This window comes from Malaclemys terrapin, chromosome 7 (genome assembly GCF_027887155.1).
Source record: "Malaclemys terrapin pileata isolate rMalTer1 chromosome 7, rMalTer1.hap1, whole genome shotgun sequence".
In the NCBI taxonomy this organism is placed as follows: Eukaryota; Metazoa; Chordata; order Testudines; family Emydidae; genus Malaclemys; species Malaclemys terrapin.
Genome location: NC_071511.1, coordinates 126,466,744 through 126,484,533, shown reverse-complemented (window position 1 = coordinate 126,484,533; position 17,790 = coordinate 126,466,744). Strand labels below are relative to the sequence as shown.

Here is a 17,790-nt window from a genome sequence, read left to right as displayed (position 1 = left end):
GGCTGGTGGCGTTCTATCCGAGCACCCATTGTGACAGCCCTGGATACGGTACCGCAGACCCAGGTGCTCCCTGAACAGTCTGGCCTGGGGCACCCCTGGGTGGGGAAGACGCTGCACTGTAGCAGGGGAGTTGGACTCCGGGTGAATCCCGCTGGGTGCTAGCGGACCCTTTCCGGCTAGCATTGTAACTCTCCATTGTGGAGCAGATTGTGTAGCATCGCACACATGCTAAGTAGGTGGAGTTGAATGTGAACTCCCCCCCCCCCCACCCCCAACCCCCGGCTTGCCAGCTAGCACTTGTCTTGTTGGAGTGTTCGAACACATTAGCTAATGCCCTCTAACAGCCTGCCCTCCAATCCTGTATTGACTGCGTAGCCGTAATGCCCGGGTGCTGAAGTCATGGAGCAGGACCTGGTACAGCCTGTGACCAGAGACAACAGGTGGATGCGGACAGACCGGAGAGGAGAAGAAAATGAGAAAGGACGGGCCAGCATGATAAACAGTGGTCTCAGGTCTTGGCCGGTTGTCTAGCACAGCTTCAATTGTAAAGTCCGCGGGGCAGGGACTGTTTGCTCTGGCTTTGTCCAGCGCCTGGCGCGCTGAGGTCGTGGTCTGTGGCTGGGGCCTCGGGGGCTGTACCGCAATACGGGTGATGTGAGCTGTGTGGCGCGGACAGTCTCCCCTGAAATACCCCCAGTGCAGCAATCCGCACGCGGCTCAGGCGACCGGTAGCAAACGGATGAAGGTTGGAGGTGAGCCTGTGTTCCCTGGGATTCCCGCTGGGGCTCCCTTCTCACAGCAGCATGTGGAGGCCCCGGTTCAGCAAGGCTCTGTACCTATGCACAGCGGGCACGTCCACACTGCAGCGTAAGCCCCGGGTTCAAACTCGGCCTCAAACCGAACCCCTCTTCCGCCTACATGCCAGTCACGCTGATCCAGGCTCGGACGCAGGGCCTCATGGGGGCGGAGAGTCCGACCCTGAGTCAAGCCGGGACCCAGGGTTCAAGCCCTGTGCTTTGCAGTGCGGACGCAGCCCCACTGGACCCGTGCTCTGGGAGCTCACCAAAAGTATCCCACAATGCCCCAGGCCGACTTCCTTTGTCCTCGGGCCAGTCGTGTTCCCGCGCTGCCCCACGCCCAAAGGGCCGAGCGGCCCCGTTTCGGGAGGGTGCTGGGAAATCTGGGATATGGATGGTTGGACTTGTCCCTGCAGAACGCTGTGTAGACGCTGGAGCCCGGGCTCAACAGTTCCACACCTGGGGTGACAGAGGAGTGGAGCCGCTCACGCCCCAGGTTAACAAACCCAGGGACTGCTCACTCGAGCTCTGCTAACCTGGGGCTTGCACTCAGTGTAGACAGACCCAGTAAGAGCGAGTCTCTACCCCATAGAGCTCCCAGCCTAGACAGACAAAGGGGTGATTATGGGAAACTGAGGCACGTGAGATTAAGTGACTTGCCCAGGGTCCCGTGGTGAGAGTTGCGTGGGGATCTGGCTCCCAAACCCAGTTCATGCTACTTCCCCTGTCAGATTCTTATAACTTGTCTTCTCGCGCCTTCTAGTGGGAGCTAGGATGTTTGTTACTTCGTCCTGGGTATTGAGTGCAGTCTCTGATACCCGCTCTGCCAGAGGTCTGTGCCCTGCGTGGGGGGGCTGAGCCCCGGGCATTGTAGCTAGTTTTCCGATTTAAAATAGCAAACCTATTTTGTGATCTGTCCCTCCCCCGCCCAAAGAAGTGGGGGGTCTTTGTGTGTAGCTGGGGTCGCTCCTGGGAAAAGTCTGTTTCAGATTAAGCCCCCAAAGCTGCAGTGTATTGGGAATTAAAATAGTGGGGGTGGGAAGAGGTGCAATGTGGATCCACAGCTTGTGAACGCTGGGGACACAGGTCTGTCTTCTTCCCTTCGGAGTCGGGAGGAAGGGAGGCTGTCTTGTGGGTCAGGCCATGGACTGGGAGATCTGGGTTCAGTCCCTGGGTGTGTGTCCTTGGGGGAGTTGCCCTACGTCTGGTCTGCACCTGTGAGCTGGGGATAACATCACAATGACCCGGCTAGGGTGACAGTGTTACTATTGCACTCTGCTGCACAGAGACACCTGCCTTGCTGTGTGTCATGGGCCCAGTACTGCAGGTAGCTGAAGGAGAGTCTCGGGTCCCTTTGGAGTAGGAAGTCCCGAGTGTTGCTGGGAAATTCTGACTCTCTCCTGTGTGCAGCAGTGAAGCGAAAGGAGCCTACAGATCTGGGAAGATACTTAACTCCCTCGCAGCGAGGTGTGAGGACTGGTTAATATTTGTCCAGGACTTGGTAGATGGAAAGTGCTACAGATATATGGGGTGGGGAGATAAACCCACAGTATTCGGGTTGCCTCAGTGCTTGTGTGTTTGACTTGTGACTTGGCCCTGTAGGATCAGTGGATCTCTCTCTGGGACCCAGACTGGTAGCTGCCCTGCTTGTTGGACTTGTGAGTTTGTACATTCGTGCTTTCTCCTGCCATCGGAGCCAGAGCTGCTCTCGCCAGTCAGCATTTGGGGCCCGGGTGGGAAATGTGTAACCTCTTCCATTTGATCGTTGCTCTCCTCCCTGGCCCTTCCCCAGATCTGTCTCATCTCTCAGTCAAAGCACTGTACAAACATAGGTCGCCATCAACAGACACTGCCTGGAGTGGAGAGGTTGGAGGAGCGTATGACTGGTGGCTGTTTTTTCTAGTTTGTTTGCTTTGTGCAAGTCCCTTTGCTGCCTCTCCTGCAGAGCGGGTTGTCAGCTTTCCTCATCTGTTGCCGAGTCTGGCACTTCTGGTGGTTTTCTCAGGCCCAGCTCTTGGATTGAGGAGGTTCTGGGCAGACCTGGGCTTTTGTTACAGTAAATTACTAGGCCTTGTGGGAACGGACAGGGAGGACATCCTGAAGCTCTGACCCAAGTGTGACCATAAAGGCTCAGAAACTAGAAAGCAAGTGAGAAGACCCCCAAATTCATTGTTTTTGAAAGAAATCTCATGATTTGGGCGGCCTGACTCAGGTGGGGAAAGTGGCGCACGGAGGTGAAGTGACTTGATTAAGGCCACATGCTGAATGCCTGGCAGAGACAGGAGTGAAACTCCAGCGTCTTTGGCTTCCGGTCCCGAGCTCAGCTTTATGGACCATGTGTCTGTCTCTCTCTGTCATGGGGCTTGTCGTTCCATCACGCAGGTGCTGGAGCGTGTGGTGGTGTGCAGGAGATCAGAGGAGCGGATCGTTTAGACCAGAATGTATCCCTGTTCACCCTCCGGGTTCCCTTCTTTATCCCTGGAGTACGGGAGCACCCCCTCGTGGTCAGAGGTTGCTCTGCGGCACCCTGCCTCTCTTTCCCCCTCTTCACTGGACACCAAAGAGCCACCTCCTCTCCTCTGGGATCAGGGCTGACTGAAGTTCCCACGTTCTGCACCAGCTTCTCCCCAGCGTAACAAGCTCTCACTGCCAGGCCACCTGTCTCCATTAAGTAGATTTTATTTTTCCAGACAAGCACATAAGACAGAACTGGCCCTCAGCTCACACTTTGTCATGGGGCTTCTCAGCCTTCCTCCTGGGATCTCTGGTAATCCTGCTTCTTGCGGCTTCCCAGTCCTGCCAGCTCTCTTCTCACCGCCGGTTCGGCTGGAACCCCAGCCCCAGGGCGGCTTCCCGAGCACCCGGCTCCTTGTTCCGGAGACCCACCACTCCTCTGGCCTGGCGCAGCCTGCTCCACTCGCGCCTCCTCTTCCTGCCCTCGGGTAGGCCGCTCCAGCCCAGGAGTCCCCTGCCTCCTTTCACTGGCTGAGTTGGGTCCCCTGCTCAGACCCGGAGCTGGGCCTGGTCTACCCCCAGGGACCCACTATCCCTTTCTCTTGCAGTTGGTCCTTACGCCCATCGGTGGAAGTTGCAGGAGCCCGTAAGCTCTTCCGGGCAGGGACCACGTTATCTTCTGTGCACACGCAGCGCAGCGTATTACAGGAGCACTTGCAAAGAGTAGCAGTGCCGCGGGCTCCAGCGCTGGCCGTCCCCAGGGGAGCTCTGAAGGCTGTGCTGACCAGGGTGGCGGGAGCACCGCCTGGTTTCTCTGTATCCGGCTGGCCCGTGTGTCCTGTGGTAGCTTGGTAGCTTCCTTGACTATCCCGTAAGTTTTATGCACCTGCTCCGACAGTGGCCTTTGTGTCCGGGGAGCAGCCAGGGTCTGCACACAAGACGGGAAGTAGGGCTCCGTACCACCAGTAATTAATAAGCACCGTCCCGTGTTGCGAATGAAGTGACGCTGTCCGAGCAGCAGCATCCCAAAGGTGTTAGCTCAGCGAGGAAACCCACCAGGCAGGCGTTGTTCACGGGCCTTTCCAGGCCCTGGGGAGAGGGATGGCCAGGGCACACATTGAGCTTTGAGCGAATGCCCGCAGCTGAGTAATACGTGGGGCTAACGCTCTGTCCCTAAGCCGCGGTCATGGCCCCCTGAGCGTCCTGTATGTGGGAGCGACGCTCCAAGGGTCATTCCGCCCCGGCTACCTGGACGTCGAAGGAAGCGGCTCCATGTTCTGTTGAAAGCAGAATCCAAAAGTTGTTACTCGTGTCACAGTAGTACCCAGAGGCACCAGTCAAGCCCAGGGCCCCGTTGTGCAGGTGCTGGACAGATGCAGTGATTTAAGGCCAGGTGTGACTTGTAACGATTGAGTTACCCGGTGCACACCCCTGCGTGCACACTCTGATTTCTGTTCAAGAGCGGCTGATTTCAGTTTAGTTTACACTGATTCCTAATGGTCTGAAGCTAACCTGGAATAATCCAGAGTGGGTCAGGATCAAGTTAAATGAAACTGACACCACTTCTGCATGTAGACAAGACCCAAAGCAGTGTAACAGACAAGTGGAGAGCGTGATAGGAACGTGAGTTGCACACACTGGCCCTGGGGGTGCCCTGTCATTTTTGTCACTCCCACCGAGTAAACATTGCTCCTGGCGCGTCTCTCCTGGCAGTGGACTCTGAACTCTGCGCCCCGGATTCCGCTGGGTGTTGCTGAGCCTGGGCTGGGGCTCCCGGAGCGAACATCGCTGCGAGATGAAAGGGTCGGGTTGTTTAAGAACTCCGTCCCCTCCCATTCTGCAGCCCGCCCTGTGCCCCGACACGCAGCTTCGTCCAAACGCTCTGCATCTCAGGACTTCCAGCGTTGTCCCATCTCGGCGCAATAGGCGGGAGCGTACCAGGGAGCTCTGAGACGCTGGCTCCATCAAATCCGCTCACCGAGAGCTCGCAGCGAGGGGCTGAAGTGTCGCCCTGATAGGAAGGCAGCGCTGGTGCTTGGGCAGCTGTCCTCGAGGTGGCTCCTGGAGACTACATGTCCCAGCATGCAACACTCCGCCCTGCTGCAAATAAAAACTGCTTGGCTCAGGATGGAGCACTGCATGCTGGGATCTCCAGTCTCCATGGGCTGGGTGGGTGCCCAGCTGGACTTGCGAGCAGGCTGGTGTTTCCAGACCAGCCCTGGGAGGAGATGCTGGGCAGATCTCTGCCTTTCCAGTCAGTCCTGAATGGTGCAGTCCACTAACACACTCAAGCAGGCCTGACACCCGCTAGCCAGAGACCAATACGCCAGACAAAGCGGGAGGAGAGTGCGTAATGCCCTGGTGCTCCAGCCCAACCCTCCAGCTGCCAGGGACGGAGGAAAGTGCTGGGAGGGCTCCCAACAGGTGCTGTCCTTGTGCCTGTTCTGGGGCGTCTGTATCTGGCCGGTGGGAGTCTGCTGGAATCCACATGCCCCCTGCTCTCTCATCTCCCCTATGCAGAGCCCCCCAACGGGGAGAAGAGTCTCCCTCGCGCCGCCTCCCCGGCCTCAGGGTTCTGGGCTCTGCTCCCGACGACGCTCCAGCCGTGCAATTCATGACCGCCTCCCTGCTGGTGCCAGCCAGGGGCTCAGAACAGCAGCAGGGAACGCGGCCGGAGTCAGGCTCTGCTGCTGTGGGGAGATGTGCTGGTGGCACACGCAGGAGGACGGCGCTGGGTCAGGTCACCCGGGGAAGGTTTTCTTTGCTGCCACGAAGGTGAAAATCCCTTTTCTGAAGAGGAAGGCTGCCTGCTGCCCAGAAGGTTTTCTCACTGGCTGCTGGCGAGGGCGTTTTTCGAGTGTGTAACAGCACAACAGCGTTATTGGCTCAGCTCCGTAGCGGTGCGTGGTGCTGAATGGTCAAAGAGACCCTGTCACAAGCACTGTGGTTTGGAGAGGGCTCAGCGAGGCGCAGGGTGGAACGGGGTAGGAGAACTCTGAGACTCTTCGAGGGGGTGGGGGGTGTCTAACAGGGTTCCTGTGGCTATCGTTGGCCAAGACTTGGAGCGTGGATCTTGTTAAAGAGACGGAAGTTTAAAGGGATAAATAGGGGCTGAGTGGCTATTTCTTGGAAGCAAAGGAAATTTGTGAGGCCGTGTCTGCCCTGGAGAAGAATTCTTCCGTCAGCCTCGCTGCATCTGCACCGGGGGTTGGGACAACCTCATGACAGCGCTCATGGGTGTGAATTTTTCACACCCTAAGCAACTGTGTCTGCTTTGATCTAATTTTTAAATGTTAGACCAGGCCTAACTGACTCTCCAGAGACACCAGTGAGATTCAAAGCCCCGGTTTCAATAGGGGCTGGCACTGGGGGAACTCACTCCGTCAGTTTTACATCTGCTTGTTACCCCAGTGCAGATCCCTTCCTGGAGTCCGCTGGAGGGAGCTCCCTCTCCATGGCTCTGAATGAACTACAGGGAGAAGGGGGGGCCTGACGTTCCAGGGATTTCTACGGTGGAAAAGCCCCCAGCTTTCAGGTCTTGCTTATAGATGATAAAGAAGCAAAATATTGCCGCAAACCCAACAGTGTAATTAACCCGACAACTGCACAGCTAGGCACATCAAAGTCAGGAAAGGCAAGAATTGAAGTTGCAGATGCACCCTTAACTCTGCCCCATTGTACACATGCAGTCTACAAGAATACCGCATCTACTACATTTTCTTCTGCAACTTCAGATGCACGGTTTGCATCCTCTGGTACTGCATACCGCTCTGTGGGTCTGGTCCGTAGCCCACTGAAGGTGGGGGAATCACTGACTTCATGGATTTGGGATTAGGTCCTGTGTGCCCAGCACAATCCTTGTAAGTCCCGTACGTGAACTTTTCTTGCGTCATTTACTACAGATTAAGTACAGACTCAAGGGAAGGGGAAACGTGCTGGTGTGTAGGGGCTGCCCTTGTTTCCAACTAAGTTACCTGCTTCATCCCCAAACTGCACCTCAGGAGTCTGTGCTGCAAATTGGAAAGAGAACATCTATTACAGAGATGGTGACAATTATTAAAATTTGTGCCTGGGACCTTGTCGGGGAAAGTCTGAATCAGCCACAAGGCACGATGAGAACAGAAATAGTGTAAGTGCACGAGGGAAAAACCCTGGTGAGACGCCACGCGTGTGTCTGCGCCTTGAGAGGGTGTCGTGGTGTTTGACTGAGCGCTTCTCCTCAGGCCACGTCTCCCTCGTGTGAGTCCGGCATCCAGCACGGCGGGGCCCTGATCCGGACACGATCCTTTCTGCGCCCCTGCAGACGCAGGCAGCAGCAGCCGGGAACTGTGCTGCTGTTGCGAGGAGAGGAAATACCACGAGGCATCGCGATTCATCGCGGGCCAAGTGCTTTAGTTTTAGCGTCCACAGCTCCGTAATGAAACTGGGGACGGAACCGTCGCTGTGGGTCTCGGAGCCTGGGGGCTTCAGCGGCCGAGGGCTTTCCGAAGGAGGAGAGCGGTCAGTAAGGATGACGGAGCGATTAGGGCGTGGGGGTCTCTCTCTCATGCACACACAGAGCTGGGGGTTTAGGAGGCAGTGAAAGTGCTGGAGACCGGGGTGCTGGCATGTGGCTCTGTGCATTGCTTGGCCTCCAGTAAGCACCAATGTTAACGGCGTGATTGGCCAACGGGGCGAGGTGGGTGCCTATGGCTGCAGCTGTGTCTGATTTGAACATGGATGGTTGACTGGGAAATACAATGGGGAAAATCTTGCCTTGAAGATGTTAGTCGTGATATGGTCCAGCACTGGGCAGTCACTGGATTTCTTTGGGTACAGAGACCTTGGCTGCTTGGCACCTTGGCAAATGCACCATTCCAATTTCCAACACCCCTGTTTTGGTCCATGAATTTCGGGCTCCGTTCTCCACAGCGCAGCCCTGGGACCAGGACACTTCTCTGTCCGTCTTTGCGTCGCTCTGTGGTGCCGTTCTCCGTCAGCGTTCGGGGTCAGTGGCTGATCTCACACTGGGGGAGCCTGATGGGCCCTGGTCGCTCCGGCAGCTCCAACACCGCCCTGCTGCTCCCCGAGGCTGTCACAGCCCCGCTGTTGGTCGTTTGGGTAGCAAGGAGGGTTCTTGGGAGCAGCCCCAGTGGAGGTTGTGGGCCTGGCAGTTCCAGGGGGCAGGATGATCCTGTGTGGATGGAGGTTGCCAGGTCTGCCTAGCTGCTCCCGGCTCCCGTCTGTGCCGCTGGCTCTGTGCCCAGGGGAGAGGCTGGTGGGGCAGGGGGGGGGGCTGAGTTGCCGGCTTGCGGCATGCAGCGGGAGCCAAGGATGGGAGTGACGGGGCCAGGGAGAATTCCCTCCCCACATCATGCGCCTCCTTGGCTCCAGCTGCTCCGGGGGGAGCAGGCGTGCCGTGCTCGGCGCTGGGCCAGGGGAGCAGGTCCCGCTGGGGCTGCAGGAATGGCACCGAGCAGAGACCGCTCTGGCAGTGACCCCGTGATCCAGGCAGGGCGGTGGTGCCCCACGCTGGCCAGGGCTGGATCCCACTGGGGCTCAGTCCTGATAGGATGAATTACCTGGGTCTGTCGGACACGCGGCCCTGCCAGCTGGGCCCTACGCACCCTGGGGGGCTTCCCCCCTTGGCCTGGGCATGCTGGGCACCTTTACTGTCTGCTCTGGTGGGGGCGGCTAGGGGAAGCCGGTACCTCCTAGCCCAGTGCCCCCTCGGTGCCCGCCCGCCTCGCCGCAGCAGGGCTGGGGTCAAGAGAAGCCGCTTGGAGCTGAGGCCCGATCGGTGACCTGCTGCCAAGGGCCCTGCTCTCAGAGACAGGGGTCTCCCTCGGGGATGGTGTCTTGGATCTGTCTGCCCGGACTGGCTCCTCTCCGAGCAGTGTCAGACTGGGGTTCGTGTGAACCCGGCTCCGGCCGGCAGGGGCGCAGTGCCTGTGGGGGAAGGGCTGGGTGTATGCTGGGGGGAGGCAGATATGGGGCTGCGAGCTCTGTGCCGTTCTGACGCCTGCCTGGCCGGCCCCAGGACCAAGCCTTGGGGGTGCTGGGCGAGGCCAGGCTGGCCCTGGTTGAGTGGGCAGCAGGCCGGGTTGTGGGTGGAGCTGGCGGGCAGGGTTGCCGACCCGGCCAGGTGGCAGAGGGGGCTGGTATCCATGTGGGAATGGCCAGAGGGCCCAGCCCATCCCCCCCAGTGCCCATGGCTGGAGGGGGCAGAGGGAATCTCTGGGAACGTGAGCCTCTGTGAGCCCCCGGGGCCGAATTGGGCCCGGAGAGCTCTCTGGGAGTGTTGGCTGGGCCAGTCCATGTGGGCAAAGCTCTGGCAGCCCCTGAAAGCCGAGCGAAGAGCAAGGCACAGGCTTGTCATCCCTCGGGGGGCAGGGGGTGGTTAAGTGGTGACTGACCCGGTGTCTGGAACCCGCGAGCTTCCGAGCCAGACCAACAAGCCCTGCACGGACCTCCCAGCCCCCTTGTCCGTCCCAGAACCGCCCTGGCCCTGCTCACCAGAGGAGCCAGCGTGGCCCAGGATGGGCCTGGCCCCCCATGCCGTGCTGATGCGAAGACCCCTCTGAGATAGCGGTGACCCACTGATCCCTGCGAACGCCGCCTGCTGCCCCTGCCCCTGCCCCGAGCCTCTCCGGGGCGGCCGCCCGGCACCAGGTGTTTATAATGGAGCTGGGAGTCTCCGGGCTCCTCAGTGCATCCAGCCACGCCCCAGCCACGCCGGCTCCAGGGCAGGCGGGGCAGGATCAGTCACCCCTCCCCTCCCCTCCAAACTGGTCTGTCTCCGCCTGCTGCCAGACAGGGACCGGAGTGGCGGGCGCGCCCCACGCTGCCCTGCATTGCTCACATTCCTGTCGGACCGCCAGAGGAGGGGGGGGAAAATCCCGGCCCTTGTGCCCCACCCCAGCCTTGTGCCCCACTGAAAGCTGAGGGGTGGGATGGAGGGCTTGTTCTTTCGGACTGGCCAGAGCCTGAGCTGTGAGCTGGGCTCGCCAGTGACCCCTGCTGGACCCACAGTGTCAGTGTGGTGTGGGGAGCAGTGCCTGGCCCTCTGGGGCTGCTGTGACGCAGGGCCCTTGAGAGGACCAGAAAGGGAACAAAAATCTAGCTCTGTCAGTGCCCCTCCCTCCCGACCCGCAGCCCCCTGCTACCCCCACCCCAGGTCTGCCCGCGCCCCTCACTCCCGACCTGCAGCCCTCTGCTACCCCCACCCCAGCTCTGCCAGCGCCCCTCACTCCCGACCCGCAGCCCCCTGCTACCCCCACCCCAGTTCTGCCAGCGCCCCTCACTCCCGACCCGCAGTCCCCTGCTACCCCCACCCCAGCTCTGCCAGCGCCCCTCACTCCCGACCCGCAGCCCTCTGCTACCCCCACCCCAGCTCTGCCAGCACTCCTCACTCCCGACCCGCAGCCCCCTGCTGTCTCCCCCCCAGCTCTGCCAGTGCCCCTCACTCCCGACCCGCAGCCCCCTGCTTAGCCCTCCCCCGCCCCCCCAGCTCTGCCAGTTCCCTTCAGTCCTGACCTGCAGCCCCTGCTAGCCCAGGCCTGGTCCCCCCTCTGGTGCTGTCATTATGCCCCCAGTGTGCCACCGCTCAGCGCCCTTCAGCCGAGGACTGTGCAGAGGTGATGCCCGGCTCTGCGGCAGTTTGCAGAGGTGGCGAAGCTGCCCCCGGAGCAGGCTGAGGAGACCCCGTCCCAGGGGCAGTGTCCTTCGCCCCCGGCGCAGAGCGGGCTCCTTCAGGTCCCTCGGCCCCTCCCGGCTGCACTGCCTGCAGGGTTGAGAGTGCCAGGCTCAGGGGGGTGGGGGCAGGCAGAGGGTTTGCCTAGCCAGATGGGCCCGATCCTGCCGGGGCCCAGCTGCAATACGCGCTGCTCGCTCCGTCACGTGCCGAGCGCTGGGGGCTGCGGATCCCACTGACCTGCTCCCCCTTCCCTTTGTCTCTCCCCCCAGGCTGTTCCTCTAAGTCGTTCAAGCTGTACTCGCCAAAGGAGCCCCCCAACGGCAACGCCTTCCCCCCTTTCCACCCGGGCACCATGCTGGATCGAGATGTGGGGTGAGTGATGGCGGTGGGGCCGGTGACCTGCCGGGTTCAGGGTCTTCCGAGGCCAGGCCGCTGGTCTCCCCTCGTCCTTCGAAGCAGAGGGCGGATGTGGCGCGGCCGGGGCTGGGAAGGTTAGATACACGCAGGCTGAGGGGCCGGGGGGCAGGCCGGCGGTTAATAGCCCCGAGAGGTGGAAGACAGCCCGGAAGACCCATTGACCCTTGGGGTGTCCGACTCTCCTGGGCTTGGGGGGGAGCTGAGGGGGCTCAGCCTAAGGGTGGCGCCGGGGTGGGTTACTCCCCACAATGCAATGGGGCAGCCATTGGTACTCCTGCCCCCGCTCCTGGTGTAAAGCAGCAGATGGCTCCCCTGGGCCCCTGGGGCGGGAAGTGCCTCCAGCCTGCTCTCTGCTCCAGGCTGGGCTCGGGCCCATGTGTGGGGAGAATCTGCCCCAGTGCAGAGGGACCTGCCAGCCCAGACTGGGGGCAGAGACCCCCCGGGGGGCAGGAGGGCGTGGTGACAGCACAGGCTAGGTCCGAGGCTCCATGGGGTCCTGCCCTAACCGCCGTCGTCGCCTCTCTCCGCAGACCTACCCCCATGTACCCGCCGACGTACCTGGAGCCCGGGATAGGGTAAGAGCTTCCACCCCAGGGGCCGGGGGTCACAGCTCGCGCCGGGGGGGGTCATGCCTGGTTGTGGGAGGCAGCAGGAGTCCTGGCGGTGCCACCCAAGCTGGGGCCGAGAGGGGACCGTGGGGGTGGCCTGGGGTGGGGAGCGTGGGGGCGGGCTGGGGCCGAGGCAGGGAGTGAGGGGGCGGGCTGGGGCTGAGGCAGGGAGCGTGGGGGGGGGGCTGGGGTGTGGGGCAAGGAACATGGGGGTGAGCTGAGGCGAGGAGTGTGGGGCGGGGAGCGCGGGGGTGGGCTGGGGCTGAGGTGGGGAGTGTGGGGCAGGGAGTGTGGGGGTGGGCTGAGGCGGGCAGCGTGGGGGCGGGCTGGGGGGGCTGGGGAGGTGTGGGGAGCGTGGGGTGGGCTGAGGCGGGGAGTGCGGGGGCAGGCCAGGGTGGGGAGTGTGGGGGGGGGCTGGGGCTGGGAGCATGGGGGCGGGCTGGGGCTGAGGCAGGGCGCATGGGGCGGGGAGCATGGGGGGCGGGCTGGGGCCAGGGCGGGGAGCGTGGGGCGGGGAGCATGGGGGTGGGCTGGGGCCAGGGCGGGGAGCGTGGGGCGGGGAGCATGGGGGCGGGCTGGGGCTGAGGCAGGGCGCGTGGGGCGGGGAGCATGGGGGGCGGGCTGGGGCAGAGGCGGGCAGCGTGGGGCGGGCTGGACGTGGCCGGGCCCCGCTGAGAGGCCGTGCTGTGCTTGCTTGTCAGGAGGCACACGCCGTACGGGAACCAGACCGACTACAGGATATTTGAGCTGAACAAGCGGCTGCAGAACTGGACAGAGGTGTGTGGCGGGGCTGGGGAGGGGAGTGTGGGACCTGGGCGCTCATGGGTAGCCTCATGCCCTCTCCCGGCCCCTTTGCGCTGGCCCTGCTCCCTCCTGCTGGGGGCTGGCTCGGGGGGGGGCGTTATCTGCTGGGCCGTGGCCACACAGCCTGTGTCTACGCTGGCAGAGCCCCTGTGAGTGACTCGCCAGGCGCCAGGGGCCCATGGGCGTTCGAGCCGGTCTCCGCCCAGCCAGGATGGAGGGTCCCAGGCCCCCCGGCGGGGCAGGGCGGGTTCTCTCCCCTCCCCGTGACACCGCCCGTCTCCCGCCCCCAGGAATGTGACAATCTCTGGTGGGACGCCTTCACCACGGAGTTCTTCGAGGACGACGCCATGCTAACGATCACCTTCTGCCTGGAGGATGGACCAAAGAGATACAGTGAGTGGCCGTGGGCCGGCGCCCTGGGCACTTACAGCCAGTCTGCGATGCCAAGTGCTGCCCGGGCTGGACGGGCCCCTGGGCTGCCGCGCTGGGTCTGTGCCCTGCGCCTCTGGGGCTGGTTCCGGGCTTGGCTCCAGGGTTACTCTGGGGCAGAGCTGAGCTCTGTGTCAGACCCTGATACCACGGTGACGGGCACCTTGCAGTCCCGTGGACGGGGGCGAGGACCCTGCCTGTATGACCTCAGGGACAGGGAAACAGGCAAAGTGGTGCCAATGGTGGGGAGCCCAGGGCAGCTTCCTGCCACAGGGCCGTCTCGTCCTGCAGGCTGCCCACCCTGCACCTCTCAGGGCAGCTCCCTCTGCCCCACGGCTGCCGTGGGAGCCGGGTTCCTCAGTGCCTGGCTTCCAGGGAAGCCGGGCGCTGACTCTCTTCCTCCTTCTTTCCCCTCCCCGCTGCAGCCATCGGCCGGACTCTGATTCCCCGTTACTTCCGTAGCATCTTTGAGGGGGGTGCCACGGAGCTGTACTACGTCCTCAAGCACCCCAAGGAGTCGTTCCACAACAGCTTCGTCTCCCTGGATTGCGACCAGTGCACCATGGTGACCCAGCACGGCAAGCCCATGTTCACACAGGTACTGCAGGGCTGGAGAGCCCATCCCGGGCCTGGCTCTGGGCACCGCGGTGGTGCTGGCCCTCGGGAGACGATTAGCCGCTGAGTACTTACCAGTGCAAGAGGGTATCTGGGGTTCCTGGGAGCTGCCGACGTACCAGCCTGGGCACCCCCTGTGTGGCTGTGCCTGCCCCTGCCTGCCCTGCAGCCCGAGGTGCTGGCAGGTCAGAGCGTGTTTGGGCGAAGGGGGGCGGGTGCTGGTGCAAGGGGGGCCAGCAGGTGCCAGCCTGGAGTCTGTCTGGGGCTGCAGGCTGGCAGAGCGGGAGGCCTGTCTGCTGGCACCGTGGGTGAGCAGGCAGGCGGGTGCGCAGGCTTGAATGGCCCTCGCTGGGTGGGAGCCCAGGGGCGGTTTATCCACGGGGAGGGGGCAGCAGATCAGAGCCGGGAGGGGTCGAGCTCGGCCGGCTCTTGGGTGTTTGGGTTTGACAGCCTGTCCCCCCCCAGGTGTGCGTGGAGGGGCGGCTCTACCTGGAGTTCATGTTCGACGACATGATGAGGATAAAGACATGGCACTTCAGCATCCGGCAGCATCGAGAACTCATTCCCCGCAGCATCCTCGCCATGCACGTGAGTGCCTGGCTCTGTGCCGGCGGTGCCCAGTGTGCGGCTGACCCAGGCCCCAGCAGGGCTGCGGCATGGCCGGGGGCAGGAGTCCAACCACACACAGACACCGCCGGGGCCGTAGGCGCGGGTGCTGTGACGCTCCTTGCTCAGCTGTCTCTTCACCATGCGACTCCCCGGGGGCTGCAGACCTGCAGGGACCAGCCTGGGTTCCCTGGGTGCACAGGCCGGGCAGACCAGAGTTCAGGTGGGGTGTGGGGCTGGGCTGTCTGGCTGCCGTTCCCAGCCCGAGCGCGGCTGAGGTGTCCCTGTCCCCCTGCACTCTAGGCCCAGGACCCCCAGATGCTGGACCAGCTATCCAAGAACATCACCCGCTGCGGGCTCTCCAACTCCACCCTCAACTACCTCCGGGTATGTGTGTGGCGGGGCTCGGCTCTGTCGCCAGGGGGCCCCAGATTCTTCCTGCGTGAGGGCTCTGTGGTTATCGCCCTGGGGGGCGGCTCTAGGACTCTGCCCTGCGACCCCAGGAGTCCTGCCTGGAGAGCAAAGCTCCCAGCCCTAGACACCACCCTGGTTGCTGGCTGGGCAGAGACCTGTGGGCAGGGAGAGGGGGACCTGAAGGGGTGGGGGAGTGGTTATGCAAATATGGCAATGCATATTCATGAGCTGTGCACAATGTAGGACATGTCATGCCCCACATGACCCCCCAGTGTTTGGTGGCCTGTTATTGCCCCAGGGAGTCCCACCCACCTGGGGGACGGTCCAGAGCCCGGCCCCTCTGCCCTGGCACCACGGAGCCCGGCCCCTGTGGTGGGGATACGTGGGGCAGGGCAGGGGGGTGCGGGTGTGGCCCTGTGTAGCGGTGGCTGGGGGGGGGAAGCGTTCTGCGGCTGGGCCCGGGGTCCCAGGGCGCTGGTTTGGACACAGTGGTGGCATCGCGCTGGGCAGCGGACGCTGAATCCTCCCCCCTTCCCCCCCCCCCCCCCCCCGCCCCCAGCTCTGCGTGATCCTAGAGCCGATGCAGGAGCTGATGTCGCGACACAAGACCTACAGCCTCAGCCCCCGCGACTGCCTCAAGACCTGCCTGTTCCAGAAGTGGCAGCGGATGGTGGCGCCACCAGGTGAGACCCCAGGGCCCGTAGCACCTGGGGGGGGTCGATGCTGTGTGTGCATGGCCTGAGGGTGCTTGGCAGGGAGCCGCGTGGGCTGCAAGGGGCTGGGCGTCAGGACTCCTGGGTTCTGTTCCCAGCTGGGCAGCGGGGCTGAGAACCGGAGTACGTGCCATGGGGCACAGGGGCTGGGCAGGGCTCTTCGGGGTGAGGATGGGGAGCCAGCGAAGGGGCGGGCCGGGGCCCCCCTCCCGCTCCAGCCCAGCCTGGTTAACGGCCCCCTCCCCCCCCAGCCGAGCCGGCGCGGCAGCAGCCCAGCAAGCGCCGGAAACGGAAGATGTCGGGGGGCAGCACCATGAGCTCCAGCGGCGGCAACGCAAACAACAGCAACAGCAAGAAGAAGAGTCCGGCCAGCACCTTCGCCCTGTCCAGTCAGGTACCTGTAAGCATCCCGTTTCCATTTCTCTTCCCCGTCCCGCCGAGCCGCCCCTGGAGCCCTCGCCCAGGCCGGGCCCATAGAGCCCCGTCTCCAGGGGGCTGAATGTGCAGGAACCGTCCATGTCCCAGCCCCCGACGGCCAGTTCCCCCGCATCAGGCTGGAGCTGGGGGGACGTGCTGGGGCAGAGCTCCCGTCCTGCCGTACCCGTCCGGGGACACGTGGCATCCCAGGCTGGGCCCGGGGCGGTCCTGCTGGCGCGCAGGATTCCAGTTTGCGTGGGGGTCCCAGCCCGCAGCGGAGCAGTGACCCGGGAGGGGGGAGGTCGTAGGCCCAGCAGGTAACGCCAGGACCCCGCTGGTAATAGCGTGGGGTTGGGGTGTGGGAGAGGGGCTGTGGGAGGAGCGGGGGCACTTGGGGCCGGAGCCCCGTCCTGTTGAGGGGGGGGCCGATGGCCAGGGCTGCCTCCGCCTCGATTATGTTTCGGGACCGTCTCCCCTCTCAGGATGTGATGGTGGTGGGCGAGCCCACGCTGATGGGGGGCGAGTTCGGGGACGAGGACGAGCGGCTCATCACGCGGCTGGAGAACACGCAGTTCGACGCCGCCAACGGCATCGACGACGAGGACAGCTTCAACAACTCGCCCGCGCTGGGCGCCAACAGCCCCTGGAACAGCAAGCCGCCCTCCAGCCAGGAGAGCAAGTCGGAGAACCCCACGTCGCAGGCCTCCCAGTAACGCCCGCCCGGCCCACGCCGGCCAGGCCCAGCCACCCGGACGCTTGCAAAGGAAAGGGACTGGGGAGCGGATCGGTGCTGTCTGGTACCAGGGCATGGGGCCCCCAGCCCTGCCCCCGCTCTCTGCACTCCTGCCTTCCCATGGGGCCCCCTCTCCCCCACGCAGGGCTGGGGCATTGTAAACCCCCCCCCCCATGTTCCCCGGCCTGCCCTTGCCAAACGGGAGAGCCCAGCCCCGGGGGAGGGGAGTCTGCTTCCGTGGCCCCTGCCCGTTACCATCGGACCCCCTCCTTCGCTGGGGAAACCAGCAGCCGGCGAGCGCCTGAGGACCAAGGGTTGCGGTACACTGAGGCAGGGCGCGATGGGGAGCGAAGTGAGTGCGCCGCTCCAGCCCCACAACCCACAAAGCGGCTGCTTCCCCCGTCCCCCTGCGAGCTGGCCCGGTGCAGCCTGCAGCATCCCCTACGCGGGGTGGGTTGATTGGGCTTTGGGGCAGGTAGTCGTTCGGGAGGCTCGTCCCTGTCGCGCCCCCCCACCCACTCACCCCCGGCCGCTGGGGAAGTGGCAGCCAGGCAGGGCCACGTTTCCCTGCTCGCCTGGCTGGGAGAGGTTTGCCCTTGGGAGCGAGAGCGCCGGGCCGAGGTGGAGCGTTGTGTATATAGAAACCCGCCACGGAGACGAATCCCCTTCAGTCTGGGGCTGGGGTGGGAGGAGGGGTCAGAGGCCGAAATGGGAAAGCGCCCCAAGTCCACGCCTGGTTTCCTTGCTGTTCCTCTCGCTCTGTGTGCGTCGGCCTGGGCCCCGTTACGGCCCCGGGCGCCTGGCCCCCCCAACTGTTTTTTTTTAAATAATATTAAAATTGTAAGTTTAAAAAAAAGGACCCCCCCCACTCCTTCACCCCAATCCCCCCTCACCTCCCCCCTCCCCCCCCCAACCTGCCCTGATTTTTGTACAGGCTTCTAGGTCTCTTGGGAGTCTTGTTTTATATACAGTTCAGAGAGCTTCAAACCAAGGAGAGACTTTGCAGACTTCCTTTCTAATCCCTCCAGGGGTGGGGGGGCTTCCCCCACCCCTCCCTCAATGTAAATCTTGTGTGCTGTAGTCCCCACTCCGCCCCCGCCCCCCGGGT

General features: G+C 63.1%; 1 protein-coding gene across 3 annotated transcripts in view; it reads left to right on the top strand.

Moving 5' to 3' along the window:
- The window catches only part of LDB1 (LIM domain binding 1), a 40,417-nt gene extending 22,836 nt beyond the window's left edge, over positions 1-17,581 (top strand). For 2 of the 3 annotated variants that reach the window (XM_054035652.1, XM_054035650.1), the window contains exons 2-11: positions 11,196-11,298; positions 11,874-11,918; positions 12,653-12,728; positions 13,046-13,148; positions 13,610-13,782; positions 14,265-14,387; positions 14,709-14,792; positions 15,379-15,502; positions 15,784-15,932; positions 16,432-17,581. In XM_054035652.1, the coding sequence (XP_053891627.1) occupies positions 11,196-11,298; positions 11,874-11,918; positions 12,653-12,728; positions 13,046-13,148; positions 13,610-13,782; positions 14,265-14,387; positions 14,709-14,792; positions 15,379-15,502; positions 15,784-15,932; positions 16,432-16,662 (1,211 nt within the window). In that variant the 3' untranslated portion in view covers positions 16,663-17,581. The remainder of the gene's footprint in view (positions 1-11,195; positions 11,299-11,873; positions 11,919-12,652; positions 12,729-13,045; positions 13,149-13,609; positions 13,783-14,264; positions 14,388-14,708; positions 14,793-15,378; positions 15,503-15,783; positions 15,933-16,431) is intronic. The other variant, XM_054035653.1, reaches the window with a different exon arrangement.
- The last annotated feature ends 209 nt before the right edge of the window (positions 17,582-17,790 follow it).